The sequence below is a fragment of the Rhinoraja longicauda genome, chromosome 31, assembly GCF_053455715.1.
Source record: "Rhinoraja longicauda isolate Sanriku21f chromosome 31, sRhiLon1.1, whole genome shotgun sequence".
Classification (NCBI taxonomy): domain Eukaryota; kingdom Metazoa; phylum Chordata; class Chondrichthyes; order Rajiformes; family Arhynchobatidae; genus Rhinoraja; species Rhinoraja longicauda.
The window spans coordinates 29,795,798-29,823,398 of record NC_135983.1 but is presented as its reverse complement, the minus strand read 5'-3'; the positions used below and the strand labels follow the sequence as shown (position 1 = coordinate 29,823,398).

Here is a 27,601-nt window from a genome sequence, read left to right as displayed (position 1 = left end):
CTAAACTGGCTGAATAAACTCCCTACCCGGCAATGCGGTGGATGTACTTCAACATAGAGAGTGCGAAACATCAAGGCAATGGCTCACCACCACTTGGAAGACAATCTGGAATTAACCCTGACAGAGAAATACTGAAGACCATAATCATACATGACCTACTGACATAACATAATTATTGGAGTAAAGTAGTTGACTGACACACCACGAGGAAGCTACTCCTCCTGTTTGAGAAGCTGCCATTGTTAACACTGACTGCACGCAGTGTGCCCCCAATCCATTCAACAAAACCTCAGCTACATTTCACATTTTATTGATCTTTGATTTTAAGTAGAACTGGTCCAAAAATATCAGGAGAAATATCTAGAATATATTTGGAAAGATTTGTGGGAAAGTCACTCAGTGGCTGGACTACATAATGGCCCACTGATGGGTTACATGGGCAACATGGTTTAAAAGTAAAACGGATTCTCTTGCTTTCTTACATTTTATTGAAATGTCCAATGTGGCCAATGGTCATCATCTGGGGATTGAGGGTTCGCATTAATAACACAACGCAGGTACTCATTTTGTAAACAACACTTCAAACAAAACTGTACTGCAATTATTTAAATTTATTCCTTTTAAAAGTAGCATTTGATATGAAAACAAAAAAGTGCAGAATGGCAATAGACAAAATGCACAATATATATCTTAATTTTCTTCTCCGCCTAATTCTTCCTCTTCAGCCTCTTCTCCGGATGTGGCATCCTGGTATTGCTGATACTCAGACACCAGGTCATTCATGTTACTCTCAGCTTCAGTAAATTCAGTCTCTTCCATGCCCTCACCAGTGTACCAATGCAAGAAAGCTTTCCTTCTGAACATGGCAGTAAACTGCTCAGAGATGCGCTTAAACAGCTCTTGGATGGCTGTTGTGTTGCCAATGAATGTGGCAGACATCTTGAGCCCTCGAGGTGGGATGTCACAAACAGCAGTCTTAACATTATTGGGAATCCACTCCACAAAATAGGTACTGTTCTTATTCTGTACATTCAGCATCTGTTCGTCAACCTCCTTCATAGACATACGGCCACGGAAAACAGCAGCAACTGTCAGGTAACGGCCATGTCGAGGGTCACAGGCAGCCATCATGTTCTTAGCATCAAACATCTGTTGGGTAAGCTCAGGTACTGTGAGGGCACGGTACTGCTGGCTACCACGGCTGGTCAAAGGAGTGAAACCTGGCACAAAGAAGTGCAGACGGGGAAAGGGAACCATGTTTACTGCTAGTTTTCGCAAGTCAGCATTGAGCTGCCCAGGGAATCTCAAACAGGTTGTGACGCCACTCATGGTAGCAGACACAAGGTGGTTTAAATCACCATAAGTAGGAGTTGTCAGTTTAAGGGTACGGAAACAGATGTCATAAAGAGCCTCATTATCAATGCAGTAAGTTTCATCAGTGTTCTCTACAAGCTGATGGACAGATAGAGTTGCATTATAAGGCTCTACTACAGTGTCTGATACTTTAGGTGAGGGCACAATACTAAAAGTGTTCATGATTCTATCAGGATATTCTTCTCGAATCTTACTGATGAGGAGTGTACCCATGCCAGCACCAGTACCACCACCTAGTGAGTGGGTAAGTTGAAAGCCTTGGAGGCAATCACAACTCTCAGCCTCCTTCCTCACCACATCCAGAACAGAGTCAACCAATTCAGCTCCTTCAGTGTAGTGACCTTTAGCCCAGTTATTACCGGCACCACTCTGACCTGCAAGAAATGAGAACACATTCAATTCCTACAACTCCTAAGCAATAGAACATTAAAGCTGGGTTATGTTCTTTGGTAATGCAGTGCAACATTACCAGGATACCATTTTTAAAGCTGGTGCCTCTCCGTATGATCTTACTAATGTCATTGATAAGAGAGCATTTGTGACTGGCACGAATTGAATGGTGGATGAATGACAGCATGAGTTTTGCTTCATCAATGACCCAAATGGACCTCTGAGTAATCTTACAGATGTCCATAAACCTGCCGTCCAGGTTTACGTGTTTTTAAATAAACAAAACTGCAGGGTTCGTTTAATGGGAAATTTACAAATTAAAATGAAAGTCAACCATATATTACTTAGAGCTCATATATTTCAGAACTCAGGTAAAATAGCTAGCATGTCACTTTTAAACCAGTCATGTTCTTCAAAAACAGCTGTTACTAGCTGTGACATTGTGAGCCAAATTGAGTCATTTTATACCTTTGGATTCTATAAACAGGAGTGCAACTTCTGGTACTATTCTGATACTATTTTTCAATATTTCAACCTTTTTGTACGGGTAGTTATCTTGAAGAAACGAAAACAATATCAACTTCAGGGCAGCTCAGATTCTGGCATGGCAATAATTGTAAACTGGCAATAGACTTGTATGTGGTTAAATATGAGGCATCTATCTTGAAATAATTATGAATACAAGCATGGTTGGCAGTAGTGCAGCGGTAGAGTTGCTGAGACCCGGCTACGGGTGATCCTGACTAAGGGTGCTGGCTATACAGTTTGTACGTTCTCCCCGTGACTGAGCGGGTTTTCTCCGTGATCTTGAGTTTCCTCCCACATACAGATTCGTAGGTTAATTGGCTTAGTATAAGTGTAAATTGTCCCTCGTGTATGTAGGATAGTGTTAATGTGCGGCGATCGCTGGTTGGTGCAGACTCGGTGGGCCAAAGGGCTTGTTTCCGCATTGTATCTCTAAACTCAACAAAAAATAATGTAAGAGGCTAAAGCAGTCTTCTTTTTCTCAGGCCTTGAGATAACAGGAAGTTGTTTTCATTGAAGAAGGACCAGTATCCAATTAGCACCACAAATTACATATCTGAGTGCATTTCCAACCTTCCTTTGACAGAACAAACTAAAGAATGGCCAGTAAAACGGAACAAGGAACCAAGATTGAGAAGGTTTGTACGTGGTTGGTTGAGATTTATTGCAGTCTGTGATTTAGTGCACTTCTTATACAATGACCAAACAAGGACAGGAAATATTTCAGTATAATTCAGTTCAGCAGGGGATTGATACTAAGTCCTAAATTTCCTGCCCAGTCTTCAATTCAATGGTATTAAAATAACATTAGCTGAAAATTCATACTGTATATTGGTGGGTTGAACTTTTAACCAAGCTGTTAATTCATGTTTCTTGATAGCACATGAAGCTTTTCAGCCCATCGAATCTATACCAGCTCTCCAAGCGATCCCATAATCTCATCTCCCCACCTGTTCTGTGAACTAGTTTGTCATACATGCCCATTAACAGCCCCGCTCCTGAAGTTACCACCGCCTACCTACACAAGGGGCAATTTACAATGGCCAATAAACCTACCAACCAGCACGTGTTTGGGATGTGTGAGGAAACAATAGGTAACAAGGTGAAAAGTAAAAGTGGCAGGCAGATAAATCCAGGGCAAAAATCAAAAAGGACCACTTTGCAAAATAATTATATAAGGGGCAAGAGTGTCATAAAAACAAGCCTGAAGACTTTGTGTCTCAATGCAAGGAGTATACGTAATAAGGTGGATGAATTAAATGTGGAGATAGTTGTTAATGATTATGATGTAGTTGGGATTACGGAGACGTGGCTCCAGGGTGACCAAGGCTGGGAGCTCAACATCCAGGGATATTCTATATTCAGGCGGGATAGACAGAAAGGAAAAGGAGGTGGGGTAGCGTTGCTGGTTAGAGAGGAGATTAACGCAGTGGAAAGGAAGGACATTAGCTCGGAGGATGTGGAATCGATATGGGTAGAGCTGCGAAACACTAAGGGGCAGAAAACGCTAGTGGGAGTTGTGTACAGGCCACCTAACAGCAGTAGTGCGGTTGGGGATGGCATCAAACAGGAAATTAGAAATGCGTGCACTAAAGGTGCAGCAGTTATAATGGGTGACTTCAATCTACATATAGATTGGGTGAACCAAATTGGCAGGGGTGCTGAGGAAGAGGATTTCTTGGAATGTTTGCAAGATGGTTTTCTAAACCAACATGTCGAGGAACCAACGAGAGAGCATGCCATTCTAGACTGGGTATTGAGTAATGAGGAAGGGTTAGTTAGCAGTCTTGTTGTGCGAGGCCCCTTGGGCAAAAGTGACCATAATATGGTGGAGTTCTTCATTAGGATGGAGAGTGACAAAGTCAATTCAGAAACAAGTGTTCTGAACTTAAAGAAAGGTAACTTTGAGGGTATGAGACGTGAATTGTCCAAGATAGACTGGCAATTTATACTTAAAGGGTTGACGGTGGACATGCAATGGAAGGCATTTAAAGATTGCATGGATGAACTACAACAATTGTTCATCCCAGTTTGGCAAAAGAACAAACCAGGAAAGGTAGTGCATCCGTGGCTAACAAGGGAAATCAAGGATAGTATTAAAACAAAAGATGAAGCATATAAATTAGCCAGAAAAAGTATCATACCAGAGGACTGGGAGAAATTCAGAGTCCAGCAGAGGAGGACAAAGGGCTTAATTAGGAAAGGGAAAATAGATTATGAGAGAAAACTGTCAGGGAACATAAAAACTGACTGCAAAAGCTTTTATAGATATGTGAAGAGAAAAAGACTAGTTAAGACAAATGTAGGTCCCTTGCAGTCGGAAACAGGTGAATTAATCATAGGGAACAAGGAGATGGCAGACCAATTGAACAACTACTTTGGTTCTGTCTTCACTAGGGAAGACTTAAACAATCTGCCGGAAATAGCAGGGGACCGGGGATCTAATGAGATGGAGGAACTGAGGGTAATCCAGTTTAGTCGGGAAGTGGTGTTAAATTAAATGGATTAAAGGCCGATAAATCCCCAGGGCCAGATAGGCTGCATCCCAGAGTGCTTAAAGAAGTAGCTTCAGAAATAGTGGATGCATTAGTGATAATTTTTCAAAACTCTTTAGATTCTGGAGTAGTTCCTGAGGATTGGAGGGTAGCTAATATAACCCCACTTTTTAAAAAGGGAGGGAGAGAGAAAAAACGGGTAATTATAGACCAGTTAGCCTAACATCGGTAGTGGGGAAAATGCTAGAGTCAGTTATTAAAGATGTGATAGCATCACATTTGGAAAGTGGTGAAATCATCGGACAAAGTCAGCATGGATTTATGAAAGACAAATCATGCCTGACGAATCTTATAGAATTTTTCGAGGATGTAACTAGTAGAGTGGATAAGGGAGAACCAGTCGATGTATTATATCTGGACTTTCAGAAGGCCTTCGACAAGGTCCCACATAGGAGATTGGGGTACAAACTTAAAGCACACGGTATTGGGGGTTCAGTGTTGAGGTGGATAGAGAATTGGTTGGCGGACAGGAATCAAAGAGTAAGAATTTTCGGAATGGCAGGCAGTGACTAGTGGGGTACCCGCAAGGCTCAGTGCTGGGACCCCAGTTATTTACAATATATATTAATGATTTGGACGAGGGAATTGAATGCAACATCTCTAAGGTTGCGGATGACACGAAGCTGGGTGGCAGTGTTAGCTGCGAGGAGGATGCTAAGAGGCTGCAGAGTGACTTGGATAGATTAGGAGTGTGGGCAAATGCATGGCAGGTGCAATATAATGTGGATAAATGTGAGGTTATCCACTTTGGCGGCAAGAACAGGAAAGCAGAGTATTACCTGAATAGTGGCCAATTAGGAAAAGGGGAGATGCAACGTGACCTGGGTGTCATGGTGCACCAGTCATTGAAAGCAAGTGTGCAGGTGCAGCAGGCAGTGAAGAAAGCGAATGGTATGTTGGCATTCATAGCAAGAGGATTTGAGTATAGGAGCAGGGAGGTTCTGCTGCAGTTGTACAGGGCCTTGGTGAGTCCGCACCTGGAGTATTGTGTACAGTTTTGGTCTCCTAATCTGAGGAAAGACATTCTAGCCTTAGAGGGAGTACAGAGGTTCACTAGATTGATCCCTGGGATGGCAGGACTTTCATATGAAGAAAGACTGGATAGACTAGGCTTATACTCGCTAGAATTTAGAAGACTGAGGGGGGATCTTATTGAAACATATAAAATTCTTAAGGGGTTGGAGAGGCTAGATGCGGGAAGATTGTTCCCGATGTTGGGGAAGTCCAGAACCAGGGGTCACAGCTTAAGGATAAGGGGGAAGTCTTTTAGGACCGAGATGAGAAAACATTTCTTCACACAGAGAGTGGTGAGTCTGTGGAATTCTCAGCCACAGAAGGTAGTTGAGGCCAGTTCATTGGCTATATTTAAGAGGGAGTTAGATGTGGCCCTTATGGCTAAAGGGATCAGGGGGTATGGAGAGAAGGCAGGTACAGGTTACTGAGCTGGATGATCAGCCATGATCATATTGAATGGCGGTGCAGGCTCGAAGGGCCGAATGGCCTACTCCTGCACCTATTTTCTATGTTTCTAAACCCCACATGGAAGGCAACCAAGGTCAGCATTGAAGCCTGTCCCGAGGGCAGTGGGGATACACTGTTCCTCCTTCTCTTAAACTGCACTGAAACGTTAAACCAAATGCCCAACCACGTGTATGGAAACGGCCCCACACCTTCTGTAAAGATTGTCCCCAGTATCCCAGTAAATGTTTATCATGAAGTTCGCTGTAAGGTAAAAGATGTCAAAGAGGCAAAGCAAATGTGAGTCCCTTTTTGCCTCACATAATCTACTTACCAAACACAAAGTTATCAGGTCGGAAAATCTGTCCAAAGGGTCCAGAGCGAACAGAGTCCATAGTGCCAGGTTCCAAATCCATGAGGACAGCGCGAGGCACATATTTACCACCTGTTCCAACAGAATGCATGTCAATGACCCCTCAAAGCCCATAGCAGCCGAGAAACTTGTTACAGGACATTCAACCAAAATTCCTCACTTTTTGCAATTCCATCAAAAAAACAGATTTATTCCCATACAGAGCATTCCTGCGGAGAGCATCTGAGGGATGGCTGTGTGAGGGTGATGTCTATGCAGTGACTATCAGCGAGCCCTAGAGTTGGGCACTGAAAGTGCAAGGTGGAAGTTTGAGGTTCTAGATCAAAGGAACATTGATTAATGTTGATGCACACCTGGGCACAGGTGCCCCTGATGCACACCTGGGCATGGGTGACCCTATTCCCTAACCGGGGGACAAGGTGCACGAGAGTCACATTCTGCATGTAATGCTACTCTGGAGCAACACAGGGGAACTTGGAGCAGACAGCCCCAGGAGCACACACCTCTGGGCATTCTAGGAATAACCAGCTCTTCCCATTACACACATCAACCACTAACTATCTAACTATAGGTGGGGATGGGTGGGGGGAGGACTCCCTCGGGAACATTACATTCCCAATTTTGTACGTTCTCCCCGTGACCTGCGTAGGTTTTCTCCGGGTGCTCCAGTTTCCTCCCACACTCCAAGGACGTACAGGTTTGTAGATTAATTGGCTTGGTATAATTGTAAATTGTCCCGTGTGTGTAGGATAGTGTTAGTGTGTGGGGATCGCTGGTTGGCACGGACTCGCTGGGCTGAACGGCCTGTTTCCGTGCTGTATCTCTAAACTAAATGACATCAGCCATGTTTATCAGCCACCAGGTGCCTCTGTTGTACAGGCAAGGAGGAAATAAACTGGGAGAGCTCTAATGATAGGGGATTCCTTCGCAAGGGGGACTGCAGGTGATTCTGTGGCTGCAAATGAGAATCCAGAATGATCGGCTACATCCCCATGCCCAGAGTGGAGGAATTTATAATAATAATAATAATACATTTTATTTATATAGCGCTTTTCATATACTCAAAGACGCTTTACAGAGATTTTGAGAACATAGGGGAAATGAATAAATAGATAAATAAGTAAATAAATAAATGAACAGAGAAAGGAGACAGAAGGTGAGGTGACCTTCAGTGGTTGAAGGCAGTACTGAACAGGTGAGACTTCAGCGATGTTTTGAATGTGGTGAGTGTGGGGGAGTCTCTAACGGTTTGGGGTAGTGAGTTCCATAGGGTGGGAGCAGCGATGGAGAAAGCCCTGTCCCCCCAGGATCTGAGTTTAGTCCGGATGTGGGGGGATAGGAGATTGGCAGCGGCAGAGCGGAGGGTGCAGGTGGGAGTGTGCCTGTGGAGGAGGTCGGTCAGGTAGGATGGGGCCAGGTTATGGAGGGCTTTGTAGGTTATGAGGAGGATTTTGTACTGGATTCTCTGGGGGATGGGGAGCCAGTGGAGTTTATAAAGGACGGGGGTGATATGGTCACGGATCGAGGTGTGTGTGAGTAGACGGGCAGCGGAGTTTTGAATGTATTGAAGTTTATTGATGATTTTTGAGGGTGCGCCATAGAGGAGGCTGTTGCAGTAGTCCAGACGGGAGGTGATGAAGGCGTGGATGAGGGTTTCTGCAGCTGTGGAGGAGAGGGATGGACGGAGACGGGCAATGTTTTTGAGGTGGAAGAAGGCTGTCTTTGTGATGTGTTTGATGTGTTTGTCGAAGGAGAGGGTTTGATCAAGGATGATTCCAAGATTCCGGATGTGAGGTGAGGTGGATACTGGGAGACCATCAATGTTGAGGATGAAGTTTTGGGTGGATTTGGTGAGCATTTTTGGACCAATGATAATGATTTCAGATTTGTTGCAATTGAGTTTGAGGAAGTTTGTGCATTTGTGATGTACTTTTAGATGTCAAGAGATCAGCCAGAAAGCAGTCCGTGTGGGATGCGTGGAAGAGGCGGTGCTTATCATGAGGAAATCTGCTTTAAGATGCTGGGTAAGAGTCGACCAGAATCTATATAAACAGTGAGGACATGATGTTGAATTGGCTGTCATAGATCTGGAAACACTACTTAAAATTTTGACAATGGATAGGCAATAACAAACATTGAAAGAGTACAAGGATGAATTACAACAGTTGCTCATTCCTGTTCAGTGCAAGAAATAAATCAGGAAAAGTGGTTCAACCATGCATTTCAAAATAAATTAATGTTAGTTAATCCTAAAGAGGAGAAATATAAAAAGGTCAGAAAAGGTAGCACACCCAAGGATTGGGAGCAGTTTGGAATTCAGCAGAGACCAAAAGCTTGTATAGATATGTGAAGAAAAAAAGATGAGTGAAGACAAAAGTAACTCCCTTATAGTCAGGAACAGGGAGATTTTATAATGGGGAAGAAGGGAATGGCTGACCAATTAAATTCATTCTTTGGTCCTGTCTTCAAAATGGAAGATACAGATAACTCTCAGGAACAGTGGGCAGGGAGTGAAGGAGAAGCGTTTAATGAGGGAAATGACAAATGGAAATCAGTTTCAGGAAGGGAATGGTGGGAGGGAATCTGGCTGGATATATCCGCAGGACCTGATAGTCTGCATCCCAATGTATCTCAGGAAGTGGTCCCTTGGAGGTCAATCTGTAAACTCTGGGTCAGTTCCAACCAGTTTTAGGGTAGTTAATAGACCAGAGAGAAAACAGGAAATTATAGAGGAGTTAGCCTGGCATCGGTAGTGGAAACATGATAGAGTCCAATTGGAACGGACAGATTTTTGTTGGGTTGGGATAGTAAGCGATATAGAATCAAGGCAGAAGTTGATTCACAAATCATACATGATCTAATTTAAAGGATTTGAATGGGCCATTCCCATTTTTAGGTTTCTGGAAAAATGTACCACCTGTGTGGGGGGGGGGGGGGGGGTAAATCACACCTCAGTTTAACGACAGAACTGTTCCAGCCAGCTCTCAGAGTGCAAAGAACTTGTGGTTTCTCTCCTGTTTGATAGAAATGTGTTTGGCAAAGATATTAAAGATTACAAAAGTAATCCAGGAGGGTGTAGTACTACACATCGTGATCGTAAAGCATTGCAGAAAAGGTGCTATTGATTAGTTGGTAATTTTTTAATTAAAAAAATAAAGTTTATTTTGTAATAAAACATATATACAAATATAAAAGAACCTGATCTCTTGACATGAGTTTAAAAGTACATCACAAAAATTCTCAATACATTCTCAGCATTCAATATACATGATTTCTCTAGTCTTTTTAAATTTCAAAATAAACTTTATTTGTGATCAAAGATATATACATAAAGTTGAAATACAAAGGGGAAGGCGTTCTACTTGAGCTGTACAGAATCCTGGCTAGGTTCTATCTGGTGAACGTCATTTAGTTTGTGGTACAAAGTTCCAGAAGGGCTGAGATATTGCCTCAATGGTGGCGATATAAAAAGGCAACTTTATTTGTTACGACATGCAACCAGAAAGATCCAGTGAACATCCTGAGATTCCTGCCGTGACTTATGTCAACCTCCATCCATTCAGGGAATGGATCAGATGCTGCAATCACAGGCCAGGATACTGAGGCCGAGGCTCCTGAACAAACAACAGTTACCGCCACGTTATTCTTGTGGCTCCAGTGACACTGATTCCTATTGGCAGATATACCCTGTGCACTATAAGGACAAATCTAACCAGACTTTACATTAGGAAAATGATGGAAGGAATCAACAACCAAGTGGCACCCATTCGCCAGTAATGTGATCATCAAAGGTGGCTTGGAATGTAGATGGACAAGGAGTGCAGCAACACACCTCTCACCCTCAAGCATGGATTACCTGTAATGAGGTTGCCATGTGATGTAAGAGGAGCTGAATTCTAAATATAATGTAAGAATGGTTGTCTTTGGCATTAAGAATGTGCAGATGTGTGACTAAAAGTTTATAGAAAAACTGAAGTCACAAAGCATCACAATACAAGGCGGTGGCATAACTTGTCTGAGAAAGAAGGTTCTCACTGAAGATCAATGGTCTCACTCTAAATGGTTGATGAAGGATTCCTCACAGTGGTATTCAGGGTTGAACCATATGTGGCTGCTTCATCAATGACTGTCGTACAGCCAACTACTAAGGACTGCACACAATTCAGTGCAATTGGCAATTCTTTAAGTAATGAAACAATCCATGGCTACATGCAAAAGAATCATGACATTTAGGCTTGGATTGATATGTAGGATATCAGTAACAATCACACTTCCCAAATGTCAGGCAAAGACCATTTCCAGCAACTCATCAAGGATTTTTTATTAAAAAGCAGCATCCACACCTGGAACCTTCATTGTGTGCATGGCAGGTTTGCAGCAACACAACACACCACTTTCTCTCGCTTCCAACATTGCGGAAACCTGATATTGAACCACCCTTTAGCACCCTGTGAGTATGGCAGTGTGATGCAGCAATCTTGGTAGCACAATACTTCACTCTCCTGCACACCGCTCATGAGAAGAACAATAAAAACAATATTGTGGGATGTTCACCAACTCCTAAAGCATCCGTTTGCACGATTCTCACTTCCTTCAAAATGGCAAGGTCAAAATCCAGGAGCTGGCAAGCTCATACACAGTGGCTGGCTTCACCACATGGGCTCCAGGAGATGAAGGCAGGCCATTACTGCCTTCTCAGGAGCAACATCAAACCACCAAAACCCATAGGCAGAAAATAAAACTCAGAAATGTTTTAAATGGCGTGAGTGATCTAGTTTAACCAAAAGGGGTCATTGAACTTTTTGGCACTGCTTGATTTTACGGAAAATGGTTGCCTTGAAATTGACCATCTAAGCTCCTAGCTCCTTTTGGCATCTCTTCATATCGTGGTTTGTGTTAACATAATCTCCTTCCTCTGCTTCAGTTCCTTTTCAAAAAGGAGACCTGCTACTACTTTTGTATATTTGGAGATTCCTTGCTTACTTGCAAAAGCTCCTCCCAGCATTTATCAATCATATTATTATTATTATTATATCAGTACGCCAGAGACCCAGGCTCGATCATGATATCGGCTACTGTCTGTCTGTGCGTGTGAAGTTTGTAAATTCTCCGTGTGACTGCGTGGGTTTCCTCCAGTTGGTCTGGTTTTCTCCGACATCCCAAAGAAGTGCAAGATTGAAGGTTAATTGGCCCCTGTAATGTGTAGAGAGTAGATGTGAAAGTGGGATAACATGGAACTAGTGTGAATTGGTGATCAAAGGTCGGTCGGCATGGACTTGGTCAGCCGAAGGGCCTGTTTCCATGCTGGATATTTCAATCCATATGAACAAAGCTTGTCTTTTTAAGTTGTTGCAAAAAACTATGGATTCCCAATTGGCAGTGTTTCCAACACCAGGAGCTTTGCAAAGTATAATGATGATCACAACCTCACTTGTTTCCTCAAAATCAAAGCTCCTAAAGATCTTAAAATTGGCAATGAATTGAAATCCAAGCAGCTTCTGTGCTCACAATTGTGATTTCCCATTCTGTAATCATATGGTCACCTTTGTCCTGCCAGAATAGCAGCCAAGGCTTTTATTTCAGCCTGCAAGACAGTAGGTTTGAATGTCTGTCAGACACAAGCAGCTCAGCCAAGGATGATGGTGCACATGCAGAATCATCATCCTATTCATATAATGAATGTGCCACTAAAACCAAAGGAACATGGTTTGGCAATTTTTTTTAAAGCCAAGCAATAAAATGTCTGCTTCCACGGAGATGTCATCTTTCTGAGAAGACTCTTGTGATTCTGAGTGGCTTAAGGTCAGAACTTCAACTCGGCAAAGTCCTCCAGCTCCAGAGTGAGAATGTAAGAATAAAGAGCAAGGAGGCCATGTATAAAAAGTAAAGACATTACCTTCAATCTCATGCAGTTTTGGCAGTAGAGTATTATGTCCAGTTCTGGTCAATGCACGAAAGGGAGTGAAGGCCCCAGCTATGGTGCAGGCTATGTTGAGGTAGAATGGAGCCAGGAAGGCAGATTTCAGTTGCACAAATAGACTGGGGAAGCTGTAATTCTTCTTAAGGTCATGAAATTTGACAGGTTGAGAGGAATTCAACATTATGAGGGATCTAAATACCATAACTGTGTGGCCAATTACAACCTTGATCTGTAATTTCACTGACAATAGTTGTGGTTGGCCGCATTAACAATGATGAAACAAAGCAGTGCTGGCATGTAGGGGATGGAGGCACAAGGATCATGTGCAGGCAGAGATTAGCTTAGCATCATGTTCAGCATAGGCACTGTGGGCCAAAGGGCCTGTTTTGTGCCGTACGGTTCTATGTTCTATGAAGGAGATCGGGAATCTTCTGGCCTGATGTTAGGAAAACAACACAACCCTCAATCAAGGGTTTCAAAGCGTTTATTGTCACATGTATCAATTAAGGTACAGTGAAATCCAGATTGCCATACAGTCATACCAATAAAGAGCAAGACACCCAAATAAATTTTTAACATGAAAACCCACCACAGCGACTCCCCCACATTCCTCAGTGATGGAAGGCCAAACAAACGTCCAATCTTCTTCCCTTCCTTGTTCTCCCGCGGTCGGGGCACTTATCATTACTGTATATATACTGTTTACTTTGTGAGTTTTATGTGAAGAGGGAATTTCATTGCACCATAAACTAATAATACACAAATCTAAATCTAGTGTCACATGCTATCACAGATGTTCCTATATTCTTACAACCCCCCCCAACAACTTAACACATCTTTGACTTTGATATAAGTTTCTTATATCTCATTATAGGTCATTTATCTGAAACATTAATTGTGTTTTTCTCCCCTTAAATGTTGCCTAACCTGCAGAGAATTTATAATCTTTTCTGTTTTTCCAGGTATCTGTGAACACTAACATATCTGTTTAGGGTTACAGATTCTCGGCATTTATGAATTCTCAGAGCCTCGTGCCTGAAGTGGAAGCTGTGTAAATAGGTAATCACATTTCTATAGTTTTAGAATATGCAGTCTTGAGGTGAATTCCCTACACTTGTGGCCCAAACTTCAAGGTGGCAATGGTGTCGGGTGTTGGACAACATGCACACTACAGTGAGGAGGCAAAGAGTTACTAAAGATTGGACTAAGTCACAGCTAGAGTTCTATTGATCTGGGACCATGGAGCAGGGAGTGGAAGCCCAAGTCTCTAAATATGAAGCTGCAATGAGCTTCCCAGGTAAGTGGATGTCAAAATCACACATGTCTCAGTGCTGATTGTATTGTGTGTAGTAGGTACAGGTTGCTTCATAGCAAACCTATCCTGTAATGAAAGCCTCAAATAGACCCGAGGGGGATTGAAGTAGACACCACTCAGTATTTTATTTCCCTGCACACCAGATGGGTGTGGGGTTGGGCAGGTGAAGACCAATCAGCAGTTAGAAAGCAGCAAAATGTCCCCATAGTATTCACCTTGTCAACATGGTGGATTCACCTCTTCACACCCGTCTGACCCTGGACGGGGTCTGCGGTGGTTTGTGTATCCATATAAACAGACAATTAAGCAAGTTATCAACATTTATCATTTCCCAATGTGCACTAATTACAAAAACGTTCCTGTGATATGGAACTGTTTTGGCAAGAGAAGAGATTTTAATACCTGGCATATCTTTTCAAATCAAGTGCTAACAATAATCCTTGTGAAGTTTGTGGCAGTTTGATACAATCCACAAGCCAGGGGGTCCTCAGGCAATTACCCCTCGTTGTCCCAAAGAACAAGGTTTGCACCTTTGTCATGGGACACAATTGATCAAATTTGCCATTGGCAAAAGAAAATTAAAAAAACTTCAGACATAGAATTTTAAAACTGTGGGATTGATCATTGGATGTGATATTGGGAGTAATCGTCATTCTTATTGATATTATACAACCTAAAGTGTGTAAAAGATGCCAATGAATACCTGTCGCCTCATTATAATAGACATTAATCCTCTCCAGCTGGAGATCACTGTCTCCGTGGTAGGTTCCAGTTGGGTCGATGCCGTGCTCATCACTGATAACTTCCCAGAACTAAAAAAAGCATAAAGTCAACATTAACAAATATAAATAACTACTACACGTTTAAGAAGGCTAGATCTAGTATGCATGGGCACCATCATTAATGTACTTTCATTCCAGACCCAAGCAATTTTACTCTTAAAGTAGTACATTCGTAACAGACCCACTTTTGAACGAATGAAACAATCTGAATATTCTTCAACTTTCTAAGACCAACTAATGCAGCTTATGCTAAATGTGGTGGAGATAGTTTGGTGAGTATACCAATAAGTATTATATGTGGTGGAGATACAGTTTGGTGAGTATACCACCAAGTATTGCCTTCTCCAGCCAGAATTTCTGATTGGGGGATTGAGACCAGAATGCTGGACTCCTTAAGCAAATTGCTTTTTTAGAATAAACATGGAATTGGGAAAGATAAAGATCAAAAAGCTTTCTTCATCAAAACCAACTTCATTAAACATTCAGCAAGTAACAATGTACAACAATGTTCTCACCTTTGCAATAACAGGCAAGAGCAACTAAAAGCTCACTTTCTCTCCAAGGGTAAATGATAAAATTCCACTTGAATGAATGGGTCAGAGTATACTTTGTGTGGATGGATCTGTGATGAAGCATGGATTCAGTGGGCCGAAGGGCCCGTTTTCATGCTGCGTGATTCTATGACACACGTGGGAGTCTCTTCTCATTTACTCTCCAGCAATCTGCCCACGTTATGGGCCATCTGTTCCCCACCTCAGTACAACTGAGGACCAAAGAACCTAATGGAACAGGGGAAGATGGTCAGCTGTTGACCAGTCATTGCAACACATGGATATGGTTGTGGGAGCTCTGCGGTCAACATTCTGTATACAGTTACCTTAAGCTGCTTTAGCAATCGCCTTTCAGCCTTCAGTGAGAATGATGATTGGCTGATGATTATGGGCTAGTCAGTCAAATAATCACTCTGCGGGAATTGTTATTTATAAAGAGGTTATAAAGAGGTTAATTTATTTCAAAAGATGTCCAGTGAGAATACATACACAAATATTATAGACAATAGGTGCAGGAGGAGGCCATTCGGCCCTTCGAGCCAGCATCGCCATTCAATGTGATCATGGCTGATCATTCTCAATCAGTACCCCATTCCTGCCTTCTCCCCATACCCCCTGACTCCGCTATCCTTAAGAGCTCTATCTAGCTCTCTCTTGAATGCATTCAGAGAACTGGCCTCCACTGCCCTCTGAGGCAGAGAATTCCACAGATTCACAACTCTCTGACTGAAAAAGTTTTTCCTCATCTCAGTTCTAAATGGCCTACCCCTTATTCTTAAACTGTGGCCCCTTGTTCTGGACTCCCCCAACATTGGGAACATGTTTCCTGCCTCTAACGTGTCCAACCCCTTAATAATCTTATATGTTTCGATAAGATCTCCTCTCATCCTTCTAAATTCCAGTATATACAAGCCTAGTCGCTCCAGTCTTTCAACATATGATAGTCCCGCCATTCCGGGAATTAACCTAGTAAACCTACGCTGCAGGCCCTCAATAGAAGGAATATCCTTCCTCAAATTTGGAGACCAAAACTGCACACAGTACTCCAGGTGCGGTCTCACTAGGGCCCTGTACAACTGCAGAAGAACCTCTTTGCTCCTATACTCAACTCCTCTTGTTATGAAGGCCAACATTCCATTGGCTTTCTTCACTGCCTACTGTACCTGCATGCTTCCTTTCAGTGGCTGATGCACTAGGACACCCAGATCCCGTTGTACGTCCCCTTTTCCTAACTTGACACCATTCAGATAATACTCTGCCTTCCTATTCTTACCACCAAAGTGGATAACCTCACACTTATCCACATTAAACTGCATCTGCCATGCATCCGCCCACTCACACAACCTGTCCAAGTCACCCTGCAACCTCATAGCATCTTCCTCACAGTTCACACTACCACCCAGCTTTGTATCATCTGCAAATTTGCTAATGGTACTTTTAATCCCTTCATCCAAGTCATTAATGTAAATTGTAAATAGCTGCAGTCCCAGCACCGAGCCTTGCGGTACCCCGATAGTCACTACCTGCCATTCTGAAAGGGACCCATTTATCCCCACTCTTTGCTTTCAGTCTGTCAACCAATTTGCTATCCATGTCAGTACCCTACCTCCAATACCATGTGCTCTAATTTTGCCCACTAATCTCCTATGTGGAACCTTGTCAAAGGCGTTCTGAAAGTCAAGGTACACCACATCCGCCGGCTCTCCCCTGTCAATTTTCCTAGTTACATTCTCAAAGAATTCCAGAAGATTAGTCAAGCATGATTTCTCCTTCGTAACTCCATGCTGACTCGGAACAATCCTGTTACTACTATCCAAATGCTCCGCAATTTCGTCTTTTATAATTGACTCCAGCATCTTCCCCACCACTGATGTCAGACTAACCTGGCCTATAATTTCCAGTTTTCTCTCTCCCTCCTTTCTTAAAAAGTGGGACATTAGCTACCCTCCAATCCACAGGAACTGATCCTGAATCTATAGAACATTGGAAAATGATCACCAATGCAGCCACAATTTCTAGCGCCACCTCCTTAAGTACTCTGGGATGCAGACCATCAGACCCTGGGGATTTATCAGCCTTCAGTCTCATCAGTCTACCCAACACCATTTCCTGCCTAATGTGGATTTCCTTCAGTTCCTCCGTCACCCTAGGATCTCTGGCCACTAGAACATCTGGGAGATTACTTGTATCTTCCTTAGTGAAGACAGATCCAAAGTACCGGTTCAACTCGTCTGCCATTTCCTTGTTCCCCATAATAAATCCCCTCGCTTCTGCCTTCAAGGGACCCACATTTGCCTTGACTATTTTTTTCCTCTTTACATACCTAAAAAAGCTTTTACTATCCTCCTTTATATTATTGGCTAGTTTATCCTCGTACCTCATCTTTTCTCCCCGTATTGCCTTCTTAGTCATCTTCTGTTGCTCTTTAAAAGAGTCCCAATCCTCTGGCTTCCCACTCTTCTTTGCTTTGTTGTACTTCTCTTTTATATTTATGCTGTCCTTGACTTCCCATGTCAGCCACGGGTGCCTCTTACTCCCCTTGGAATCTTTCCTCCTCTTTGGGATAAATTGATCTTGCAACTTCTGCATTATTCCCAGGAATACCTGCCATTGCTGTTCCACCGTCTTCCCTGCTAGGGCCTCCTTCCAGTCAATTCTGGCCAGCTCCTGCCTCATGCCTCTGTAATCCCCTTTGCTATACTGTAATACCGACACTTCCGATTTTCCCTTCTCCCTCTCAATTTGTAGAGAATTGCTGCTTCAAATAACACTTCGAGTCAACTGTGTTGCTGAGTCACCTGTGGGGTAGACTGACTGCTTTTACTCTCTAAATCCAACTAAATCAGTTAGGTTTTTAATGTCATCTCAAAGTTCCAGAGTTTTATGGGTACAGGCTTTACAATTAGATTTTTAACTGAAATGCTAGCATGTGAATGGAGGGTGCTCCATTTTGCAAATCTACATTGGGGCAAGTCAAACAGCTCATGGAGGAATCAATATAAATCACTTCTATTTCCAATCAGCACGTTCCCCACATATTGGCCACCCACGCACAGGAATACCCCTGTAAACTGACTTTTAACATTCTTTATTGAATATGCTGATCAAATCTGGAGTTCCTTTTGCTACCCTCATAGTATCATCTTGCCTTAAAGCCTCCTCAGACTGGGAGAATAGTACCATTGACCCCTTCCCTTTGCTTCTTCATGGTTGCACCTTACCCGGTTTTTCAGCTCTCTTTTTCTTACGTTTGAAAGCAACATTGTGAATATTCTGACAACCCAACTATTCTTACAACCATTTGCTAGATCAAATAAGTTCTCCATTTTCCGCTGAATTAAAACTGAAACAAAAGATTGTTTATAGAAAATTGAATTCTCCAGCCTCCATAGTTGGCCACTTACAGATCACCATACCCCCCCACGTTCTGGCATTGTCACTTGTGGATTTGCAGTGTCCCTGCACCAAGGAAGCCCGATGCATCACCTGAGCTCGAGATAAAAATCACTCTCACCTGAGAAGCTGAGCAGAATTGCTTTTGCACAGGGGTAACGCCATTGGCTGTGAACAAACTGGTTACTCTGTGCAAAAATATTCATTGGCCACTTCAAAGCCAATCCTTGAAATTTGTTCTAAAACAGATCAAAGTAATTGATTCCTTCTGACATAAAGGAATGCATCAAGTCTCTGTCGGAGCCCTGAATTTCCCACTCCGCCAGGAAGCCAAATTCAGACACTGGACTACATTGGGATCTACATACTGATGAAGAATAATATAATGCAACCTGAATTATTACATCAACCCCCAGCTCCAGCTGTGTGATAGACAATGAGGTAAGATTGAAGACATGCTCCATCAGTGGCTCATTCTCCACTGCAAACACAGCTATTTCAGCAAACAGACTCCTGCACAACAGTCAGCTTCACACACCTGGACTGCTGTTGAAGATGTTGCAAAGATCATTCCTTACTGAAAGAAAGCAATTCAAGTTTGCAGCATTGTGAGTAATGTTATCAGATATTCATTACCAGCACGTCGTGCTGTATCCACCCAGCATGTGGCAGAGGCAGCCAAACACCCACTCACATTCTCTGTCAGGTGAAGCTGTTTATTGGTGCGGGCCTCTGACACCCTTCAGCTCAGAACATTGGATCTTTAAAAATTAAGATGGCTGAATTTTTGTTAGACAAGAATATAAAAAGATACAAAACAAAGGTGGGTACAATTTAACTATAATTTAATACATACATAAGTAGAAAGGAAAATGCCAGAAATGCTCAGTAGGTCAGGTAGCATCAGCAAAAGAAAAGGTTTCAGGTCAAAGACACTTTGATAGAACCAAGGAAGTAAGAAAATCAGTTGGTTTAAAGTTGCAGAATGGATGACAAGAGGGATGTTCAGGACAGAGAATAAGCCACTATTAATGAGCTGTTGTATTAATAGATTCATGAAGTCCGTGAGAGGGCATGAGAACAAGGCGACCTATGAAAGTTGTAAATGTGAGAGCCGGCAGCTACAGGAGAGTTCCACAAATCACCAGCAAACCAGGCAGTGTCTATGGGCAGGAAAAATAAAGTTCATATTACATGATACCCGTACAGTAGAATTGATCAGTTCTGATAGCAACAGCAAAAGCACATTATCTGAAATTGTTGAATTAGATATTGTCCAAAAAGCTGCAATACGTTCATATGTTCCCCAAACTTGCATTGGGCCTGACTGGAATCGTGCAGAGCCCAGACTGGTCGGTCAGAGTGGGAATTGAATAGAGATTAAACGGAATTGCAATGCACAATATTGGAAGTTGAAATAAATCACTGCTACATTTGGAAGACCATGGCATCCCAGGACAGTAGGAAAGGACATGGTAAAAGTGCAGGTGTTGTACGCACTGCGATTGTATGGGGAAAGTGTCATGGAAAGATAGAAGAAGATTGGAAACCAGGAAGGGAACAACCACTTTGGAATGTAGAAACAAAGATCCGTAGGTGTTGGTTTACAAAAGACAGAGTGCTGGAGTAGTTCAGCAGGTCAGGCAGCATCTGGGAACATGGATAGGTGATCCCTCTGGAATGCTGTAAAGAGTGGCACAGTTGCCTCAAATACTTTCCAGGTACTTCACAAGCACATACATGGTTTGTCTGTTCTACAACTTGATGAGACACCAGCTCATGTTTAAGACTTTGATGGGGTAAACGTTTAGCTTCGTCCAGGCCCAATCACATTCATCTTTGTTCACCTTCGCAGGTAAGCATCTGGTGAGCTTGGTACAAGATCAGCATCAAACAATTACCACAATATAGTATCTGCAGAGGGACCTGGCCGTTGTAATATCTGAAAATGTGTACACATCATGGTGACCATCCAGATCACGTGGCACTGATCAAGATGTCTGATATCTCCATCAAGTAATGGGAACCACATCTCAACTCATGAGACACTATCTCATCAAGACGGTGAATTAAATATTATGTAAAGATGCTTTAGTTTAAATAGCCCAATGTAATACCCTCCTCCAGGAAAATAAAAGAGCATATGTACAAATATTAAATGGCATGTTTAGTAGTGTCATCTTGCATTGCACTCTTTGTTTGTGATACTGTAAATACAAATCAACAATTAATTACTTCTGAAATCCACTTTGATCATTCCATTGATTGAGGAGTTTGTACATTGACTATCACTGGCACTGAACCGATGTTTAATGAAGGGTGACTTGCCCCATTGTTAGCTGGCAATTGAATGGCTGGGATCTGGACCTCATGGGGACAGAACTGAAGGGGGAACACTTATCACATTTCGGAAGTACCTTCCTGATCACCTGGACAAGCGTAACCTGCAAGACTATTGCTCAATTGTGAACATTAACCTCTGCTCCCGTTTTGATCTGCATGGACACAACAGTTCAAATGGGCTCCTGCTATGTCATTAATTTCTAATTCACGTCGTTGTAATGTTGTTTAAAAGGGCACACCAGTGGAGTACACTCCCAGGTGAGGCTTGTTGACCTTAAACAGGGAGAACCACTCCCTTTTTTCATACGTTGATCAAAAAACAATAATTGCAAAACATGATATTGTCAAGAATGTGGTAGATTTTCTCATTTGAAAGTCTTGATCAGGATTTTTAAAATAAAATAAAAATAAAGGAATAATTTATGCAAAAAGTGTGGATGTATGAAAAATACTCAACTGCCCCAAGAAAGGCAACATTTGACAACATTTTAATAAAGATGCCCATTGATCACCCCATCAATAAAATACGTCTAGTGCATTCAAGTGAGGATGATCTGTTAAAACAAGAAACAGACTATTTGTAAAATAAGTTGTGTCCCAAAAGTCACTCGATGTCTGTGGAATATGTAACTATTAGAATCACACTTACATCATGACCTTATGACATTATTTATTGAATATATCTTCAAACCATTTACACCACTTCTCCAATTATTCAGAGGACCAGCCAAGCTGTGTGTGGATGGTTTCTGACATAACCTGTGACACATTCAACCAACTTTGATTAAAATGTTTCTTCCTTATTGCAGCACAGCAGACCATTTGGCCCTTCATGTCCATGCTGGCTTCTATCAGAACAATCCAATTTGTCCCTTTATCCTTGTAGTCCTAAAACATATTCTCCCTTACACGTTCATCAACTCCCTTCTTTGAATCTTTCTGTCAATTACCTACACTAGGACTAATTTGCAGCAGCTAATTAACTTCTAGCACACAGCTGATGAACACCCACACCACAGGGACAACCTGCAAACTCCAGACAGGCAGCACCCATGATTGGGAACAAATCTGGGTCACTGCAGTTAGAGGCAACACCACTAACTGTTGTACCACCATACCACATAGCTAGTGTGCATTTACAGTTTGTTCTTAACCATCTTAGCCAATTGATCACTTACATTTTACTCCTCACAGGATTTTAGCTGCCAATCCCTTTAAGGTCTCCATTTCAAAAATAATAATCTGTCAAAGTGAATTCTAATACCTTATTAGTAAACAGGCCCCATCTCTAAATCATTCAGAACCAAAGGCTTAACATGAGGTGGAGGATCACCAACTCCCACAGCAAATGACTTGAGCGCAGAGCTGGACTTGTCCCAAAACATTTTCCGTGATGATGATTTTTCCTTTGTTCCACAGAGACGTAACATTATTCGTGCTCAGTGGGGACCCGCGGCCCGGGAGCACCTGGCAGGCAGCACCTGGATGTGTGTCAGCAGCACTTTTCCCAAGCACTACGGTCTCTGGTAGTTCAGTTAAACAGAGGCAACATTGGCTTTAAAAGCTGGAGCAAATGGTGCTGTAGATAGGTCAGTTCCACAGCACGGGGCATAAGGAGGTCATTGGCGTCATTCAGCTGCCAGTGGGAGATGTTTTCTTTACAGTCAGAATCAGAATTACCTTTGTTGTCATCCAAAAAAAACAAGTCTTTTGGACGAGATTTCGTCACGCACAGTCCAACAATAAGAGCAATAAAATAAGCAATTACACACACAACCACAAACCAACACAAAAACAAAAAAAGAAACATCCATCACATTGAGTCTCCTCCAGTCACCTCCTCACTGTGATGGAAGGCCAGAATGTCTTTTCTCAATGCCTGCCTGGGTTCAATAACATCCAACATGGGCATCAATCCCCCCGTTCTGTTCTGCCAAAACTTAGGAATGACCTCTTCAATATTTCAAATTCCATTTTCACAAACTTTGAAAGAGAGTTCCAAATCTCACCAACCTTTTAGTGGGCATTTTCTTCTAATGAAGAAAAAAAATCTGCATCTCACTGAGCAAATTCTGAATGTTTTATTTAAGGCAATAAAATCAAGTTTTGCCATCCTGTGCTAACACTAGGGTGCAATTGTATTTGGACGAGTCTGCGCTGTTCTCCTCACAACACTAACACTTGCTGGGGTACAATGCCAGCCCTGGATGAAGGGGCAAACTGTGTACACTTGAAACATAACATTCTTTCTCCTGTGAACCAGCATTCCATCAGACTTCTTCAGGTCTCGACCTGAAACGTTACCCATTCCTTCTCTCCAGAGATGCTGCCTGACCAGCTGAGTTAATCCAGCACTCTGTGAAACATCACCCATTCCTTCTCTCCAGAGATGCTGCCTGACCCATTGAGTTACTCCAGCACCCTGTGAAACGTCACGTATCCATGTTCTCCAGAGATGCTGCCTGACCCGCTGGGTTACTCCAGCATTTTGTGTCTATCTTCCATCCGCCTTCCCTTGGTTGCATTGCGTTCCCATGTAAAGGTTTGAATGAGTCTGTATATGTACATCTAAATCTTTCCTCCATCACAATTCCATCAACATGAATTTGTAGAGATTTCTGATTTAAACAACCAACCTTGTCACACACTATCAACAATAACATTTCCTAGAAACGAAATAAGTTTGCAGAACTTGTCATCTTTGTTATAATTTGACGCTGTCCATGGTGTGTGATCTAATCAGTGGATCCCATCTTCCCGGAGGCGAGCCATTCACAAAGACACTGTACTTTGTCTGTTCCAAGAGCAGCCGGCCAGCTCAGAGTCACTTGTACAAGTGTGGTGCCTTCCCAATGGTTGAGCAGGAAATCACAAGAGTCTCACATCAAATCACAAAGAGAAATCACATCTCATATTTAACAGATAAATCATGAAAGATTTGAATACATACAAAATTAAAATAAAAGATAGAATATTAAAACGCAAATCAAAACATTTAAAAATCCAATGCAGTTTGAAATATGTAAAGCAAAACAAATTTGTAACTTTAGAATTACGTCAGACAATTTACAAAGTAATTGTGACATGTTATTAAAAGATCAATTAGATCACATCAGAAAGCACAGCATCTGCAGGATATTTTGCAGTAATACAAGTTCATAAATGCTTTAGTCAATTTGCACGTGTTCTTTAGTTGCAGCAGACTGAATAACCCTTCTGCCAGCACAGGAGCATCGCGCCTCTGACAGCAACTCTGATTCCCATAGTAAACTAAGCAGCCACAGAAATGTTAAAGTTGCTGCCATTTCTTCATGCAACTACACAGTGAACCCTGAGAGTTTCATATCAGACAACGGGAAATGCTGCCCTCAGAGTAATGCTAAATATTAATGTGTGCTTGCTCAGGTCACATGTAGCACCAAGCCACCTTTAACTTCTTAAACATTGAACCCATTCTCAGTCTATACGTAAACCCCATCAGTACCACCGACATACTCTATCACTCTTTTGCTCAGCTTATCCTTCAAAAACTGGCCTCCTTCCATCATTCCTCAGATCTCAATGTCAAAACAGGTCGTGATTTCAATAATCTCCAGTTCCCCCCAACCATTAGTGTCACTATAAATTCCTTTCCAGTTGGTCTTGTTGGGGTCTAATTTAAACACTCAAACGCTGTTGGTATAATATTGTCACATTTACCGAGATGGTGAAAATCTTTGTTTTGTGTGCTATCCAGATCACTCCATCCAAAATGGTAATCGTACCATGCACAAATACAAACGGTAGTGCAAAAAGGGAGAGGAAACAGAATAGATGGAGGTGACGTTGTCGAGCTGCATGTAAACTGGAAGCAGTTACACTCACAATCTTCTCCACACGTATCATTTCTCATCACGTGGGACGTAAATAATCCCAGCCTGGAAAAAAACCTGTGTAAACTTAACGCATAGACTAGCTCAAAAATAAAATGAAAAAAATCATTTTGTAATTGAATCTCCATGCATCATTGTTACATCTCCACTCAGTAAATGGTTGTTTAAATAAATAAAAAAGATTCCGAACCAATCACCTCTCGTTTTGATTCACATGGAATATTTGTAGAAAATGGCATTCAGAAATTAAAATTTATAACCATGTCACAAATATTCAAAGGAAGAAAAAGCTTTATTTATTGCTGAATCCCTCATCCATGTTGACAATCCCATCACTTGGGATCAGTTCCCCATGTTCCTCCTGACAACATTATGCACTCATCCAAAATTCTTCTGCTTATCAGGTGGAATGGCCCAATTCTCCTCTTATCGTTTATGATCTTATGCATTTTACTGGGCGACGTACGTACTTTTTTTCATCGTGGTGCTCCTTAACCCCCAACGGGGTGGGCAACATACTGGATACAAAAACCTCCAGTGCATTCATCAGATGAAGGTGTGAAGTTGAACCAGTTCTGGGAACGTGAATGTCATAAGTGATAGGAGCAGAATTAGGCCATTCAGCCCATCGTCTACTCCACCATTCAATCGTGGCTGATCTTTCTCTCCCTTCTCACCCCATTCTCCTGCCTTCTCCCCATAATCCCCGAACTAATCAAGAATCTATCTATCTCTGCCTTAAATATATTCATTGACTTGAACTTCACCGCCTTCGGTGGCAAAGAATTCCACAAATTCACCACCCTCTGGCTAAAGAAATTCCTCATCTTATCCAAGGAACATCCTTTAATTCTGAGGCTGTGGCCTCTGGTCCCCGATTCTCCCACTGGTGGAAGCATCCTGTCCACATCCACTCTATCCAAGCATTTCACTATTCGTTAATTTCAATGAGGCCCCCCCTCAACCTTCTAAACTCCAGCGAGTACAGGCCCAGTGCCGTCAAAAGCCCATCTTATGTTAACCGACTCATACCTGGGATCATTCTTGTAAACCTTCTCTGGACCCTCCCCAGCACATCTTTCCTCAGGTATGGTGCTCAAAATATTCCAAATGCAGCCTGGCCAGCACCTAGTAGAGCCTCAGCATTACATCCCTGTTTTTGTATTCGAGCCCTCTTGAAATAAATGCTAGCATTGTGTTGCCTTCCTTACTACTGACTCTGCACCTGCACTCCCAAGTCACTTTGCATCTCCGATTTCTGGATTCTCACCCCATTTAGAAAATTGGCTACACCTTTATTCCAACTACCAAAATGCATGACTCCACATTTTGCTACACTATATTCCATTTGCCACTTCTTTGCCCACACTCCCAACTTGCCCAAGTCCTTCTGCAGTCCCTGCATTCTCTACACCGCCTGTCCCTCCACCTATCTTCATATCATCCGCAAACCTGACTACAGAGCCTTCAATCCCCTCATCCAAATATGGGGTATGTGTCTGTGCCTTAGTTTGGTTGGCAGGATAACGTGATGAGATAGCACCGAGTCAACACAAGTGCACATCAAGACCTATTGTACAACGCACTGATTCTCTCCGACGGCTTCCTCTTTTGCAAAGGTTTAGTAACAAAGTTTGATATGCTCATACTCCTGTTAAACGCTTTCAAAACCTTGTGCTTCTGTATAAATGCAACCTACTACTTAGCATGAAGGGACCGGGTAAGTTGCTGATGACAGACATGCCTAGGCACGAAAACCGGCAGGTTTTTCCCACGGTAGTTAAATACTATTTGTAGTGTAAACGATGCCCCGCTGCAAGGAGCGGGGCAATGGTCCCAGTGACCCCAACCCTAATGCATGTCTTTCATTGTTGGATACCTCTATACATCATCGTCTATCTCTCGTTTCCCTTTCCCGTGACTTTCAGTCTGAAGGGTCTCGACCCGAAACGATATGTTGTGTGCGAGCTGCTGTCTGTCCTGCTGAGTTACTCCAGCTTGTTGTGTCTATCTTCGGTCCGAGTGAATGCCGCGAGTTGGTAGCCGCTTGTTGCTGGCCCCAGAGGGGACCCCTCAGCCGGCGGGACCTCCCCTCCCTCAGCCGGCGGGACCCCCATCTCTCAGTCGGCGGGGACCCTGCTCTAACCCCCCGGGACAACCCCATCGCGGGGCAGGGCCCGCGCATTCGCCGCCTTTTCAAACGATTCCGGGCGGCGTCGGCAGCGCGTACAGGCGGCAGGGCCGCGCCTAACGGTCTGGGGCTCGGGGCGTGCCCGCCTCGGCGGCCGCCTCAGACACAGGAGTGTCCCGGGCGCCGGGGCCGCGCCATTACCACGTGCTGTAGTGCCGCTAAGGCTGAGGCGGCCGGGGCTACACACCTTGGCCCCGATCTGGTTGCCGCACTGGCCGGCCTGCAGGTGCACGATCTCCCGCATGGCGAGTGGAGCGAGCAGCGAGCGGTCGCGCAATGAGCGCCCAACGCCCGCCGCGCCCGTTATATCAGCTCGCGTCACCGCCCCCTCAGCGCCATTGGCCCGCCGCACTGCCACTCACCCACAACGCCTCGCCATTGGCCGGCGCTCCGGCTCTGGGCGTTGCTTGCGTTTGAGTGCGCGTTGCCTGGCGACGGGCATGCGCAGTCGCGTCACACTGCGCCCTGTGACGTCACACTGCGCCGGGTGGCGTCACACAGCGCCCGGCAACCGCCGCGCCTTCAAACAATGCGCGCGCCCTGGGGCCGCGGGAGCGCG

General features: G+C 43.2%; 2 protein-coding genes across 2 annotated transcripts in view; one reads left to right on the top strand and one right to left on the bottom strand.

Moving 5' to 3' along the window:
* Nucleotides 1-13,642, top strand: part of LOC144608440 (ciliary microtubule inner protein 2A-like) — a 46,528-nt gene extending 32,886 nt beyond the window's left edge. The window contains exon 7 of the mRNA XM_078426212.1: nt 13,588-13,642. Coding sequence (XP_078282338.1) covers nt 13,588-13,634 — 47 coding nt within the window. The 3' untranslated portion in view covers nt 13,635-13,642. The remainder of the gene's footprint in view (nt 1-13,587) is intronic.
* Nucleotides 691-27,303, bottom strand: LOC144608437 (tubulin beta-4B chain-like). Its single transcript, XM_078426202.1, has 4 exons — nt 27,230-27,303; nt 14,614-14,722; nt 6,637-6,747; nt 691-1,748 (listed from the first exon to the last, which is right to left on the bottom strand). The coding sequence occupies exons 1-4, from the start codon at nt 27,284-27,286 to the stop codon at nt 691-693; spliced, it is 1,335 nt and encodes a 444-aa protein (XP_078282328.1). The 5' UTR covers nt 27,287-27,303.
* Nucleotides 27,304-27,601: the final 298 nt, after the last annotated feature.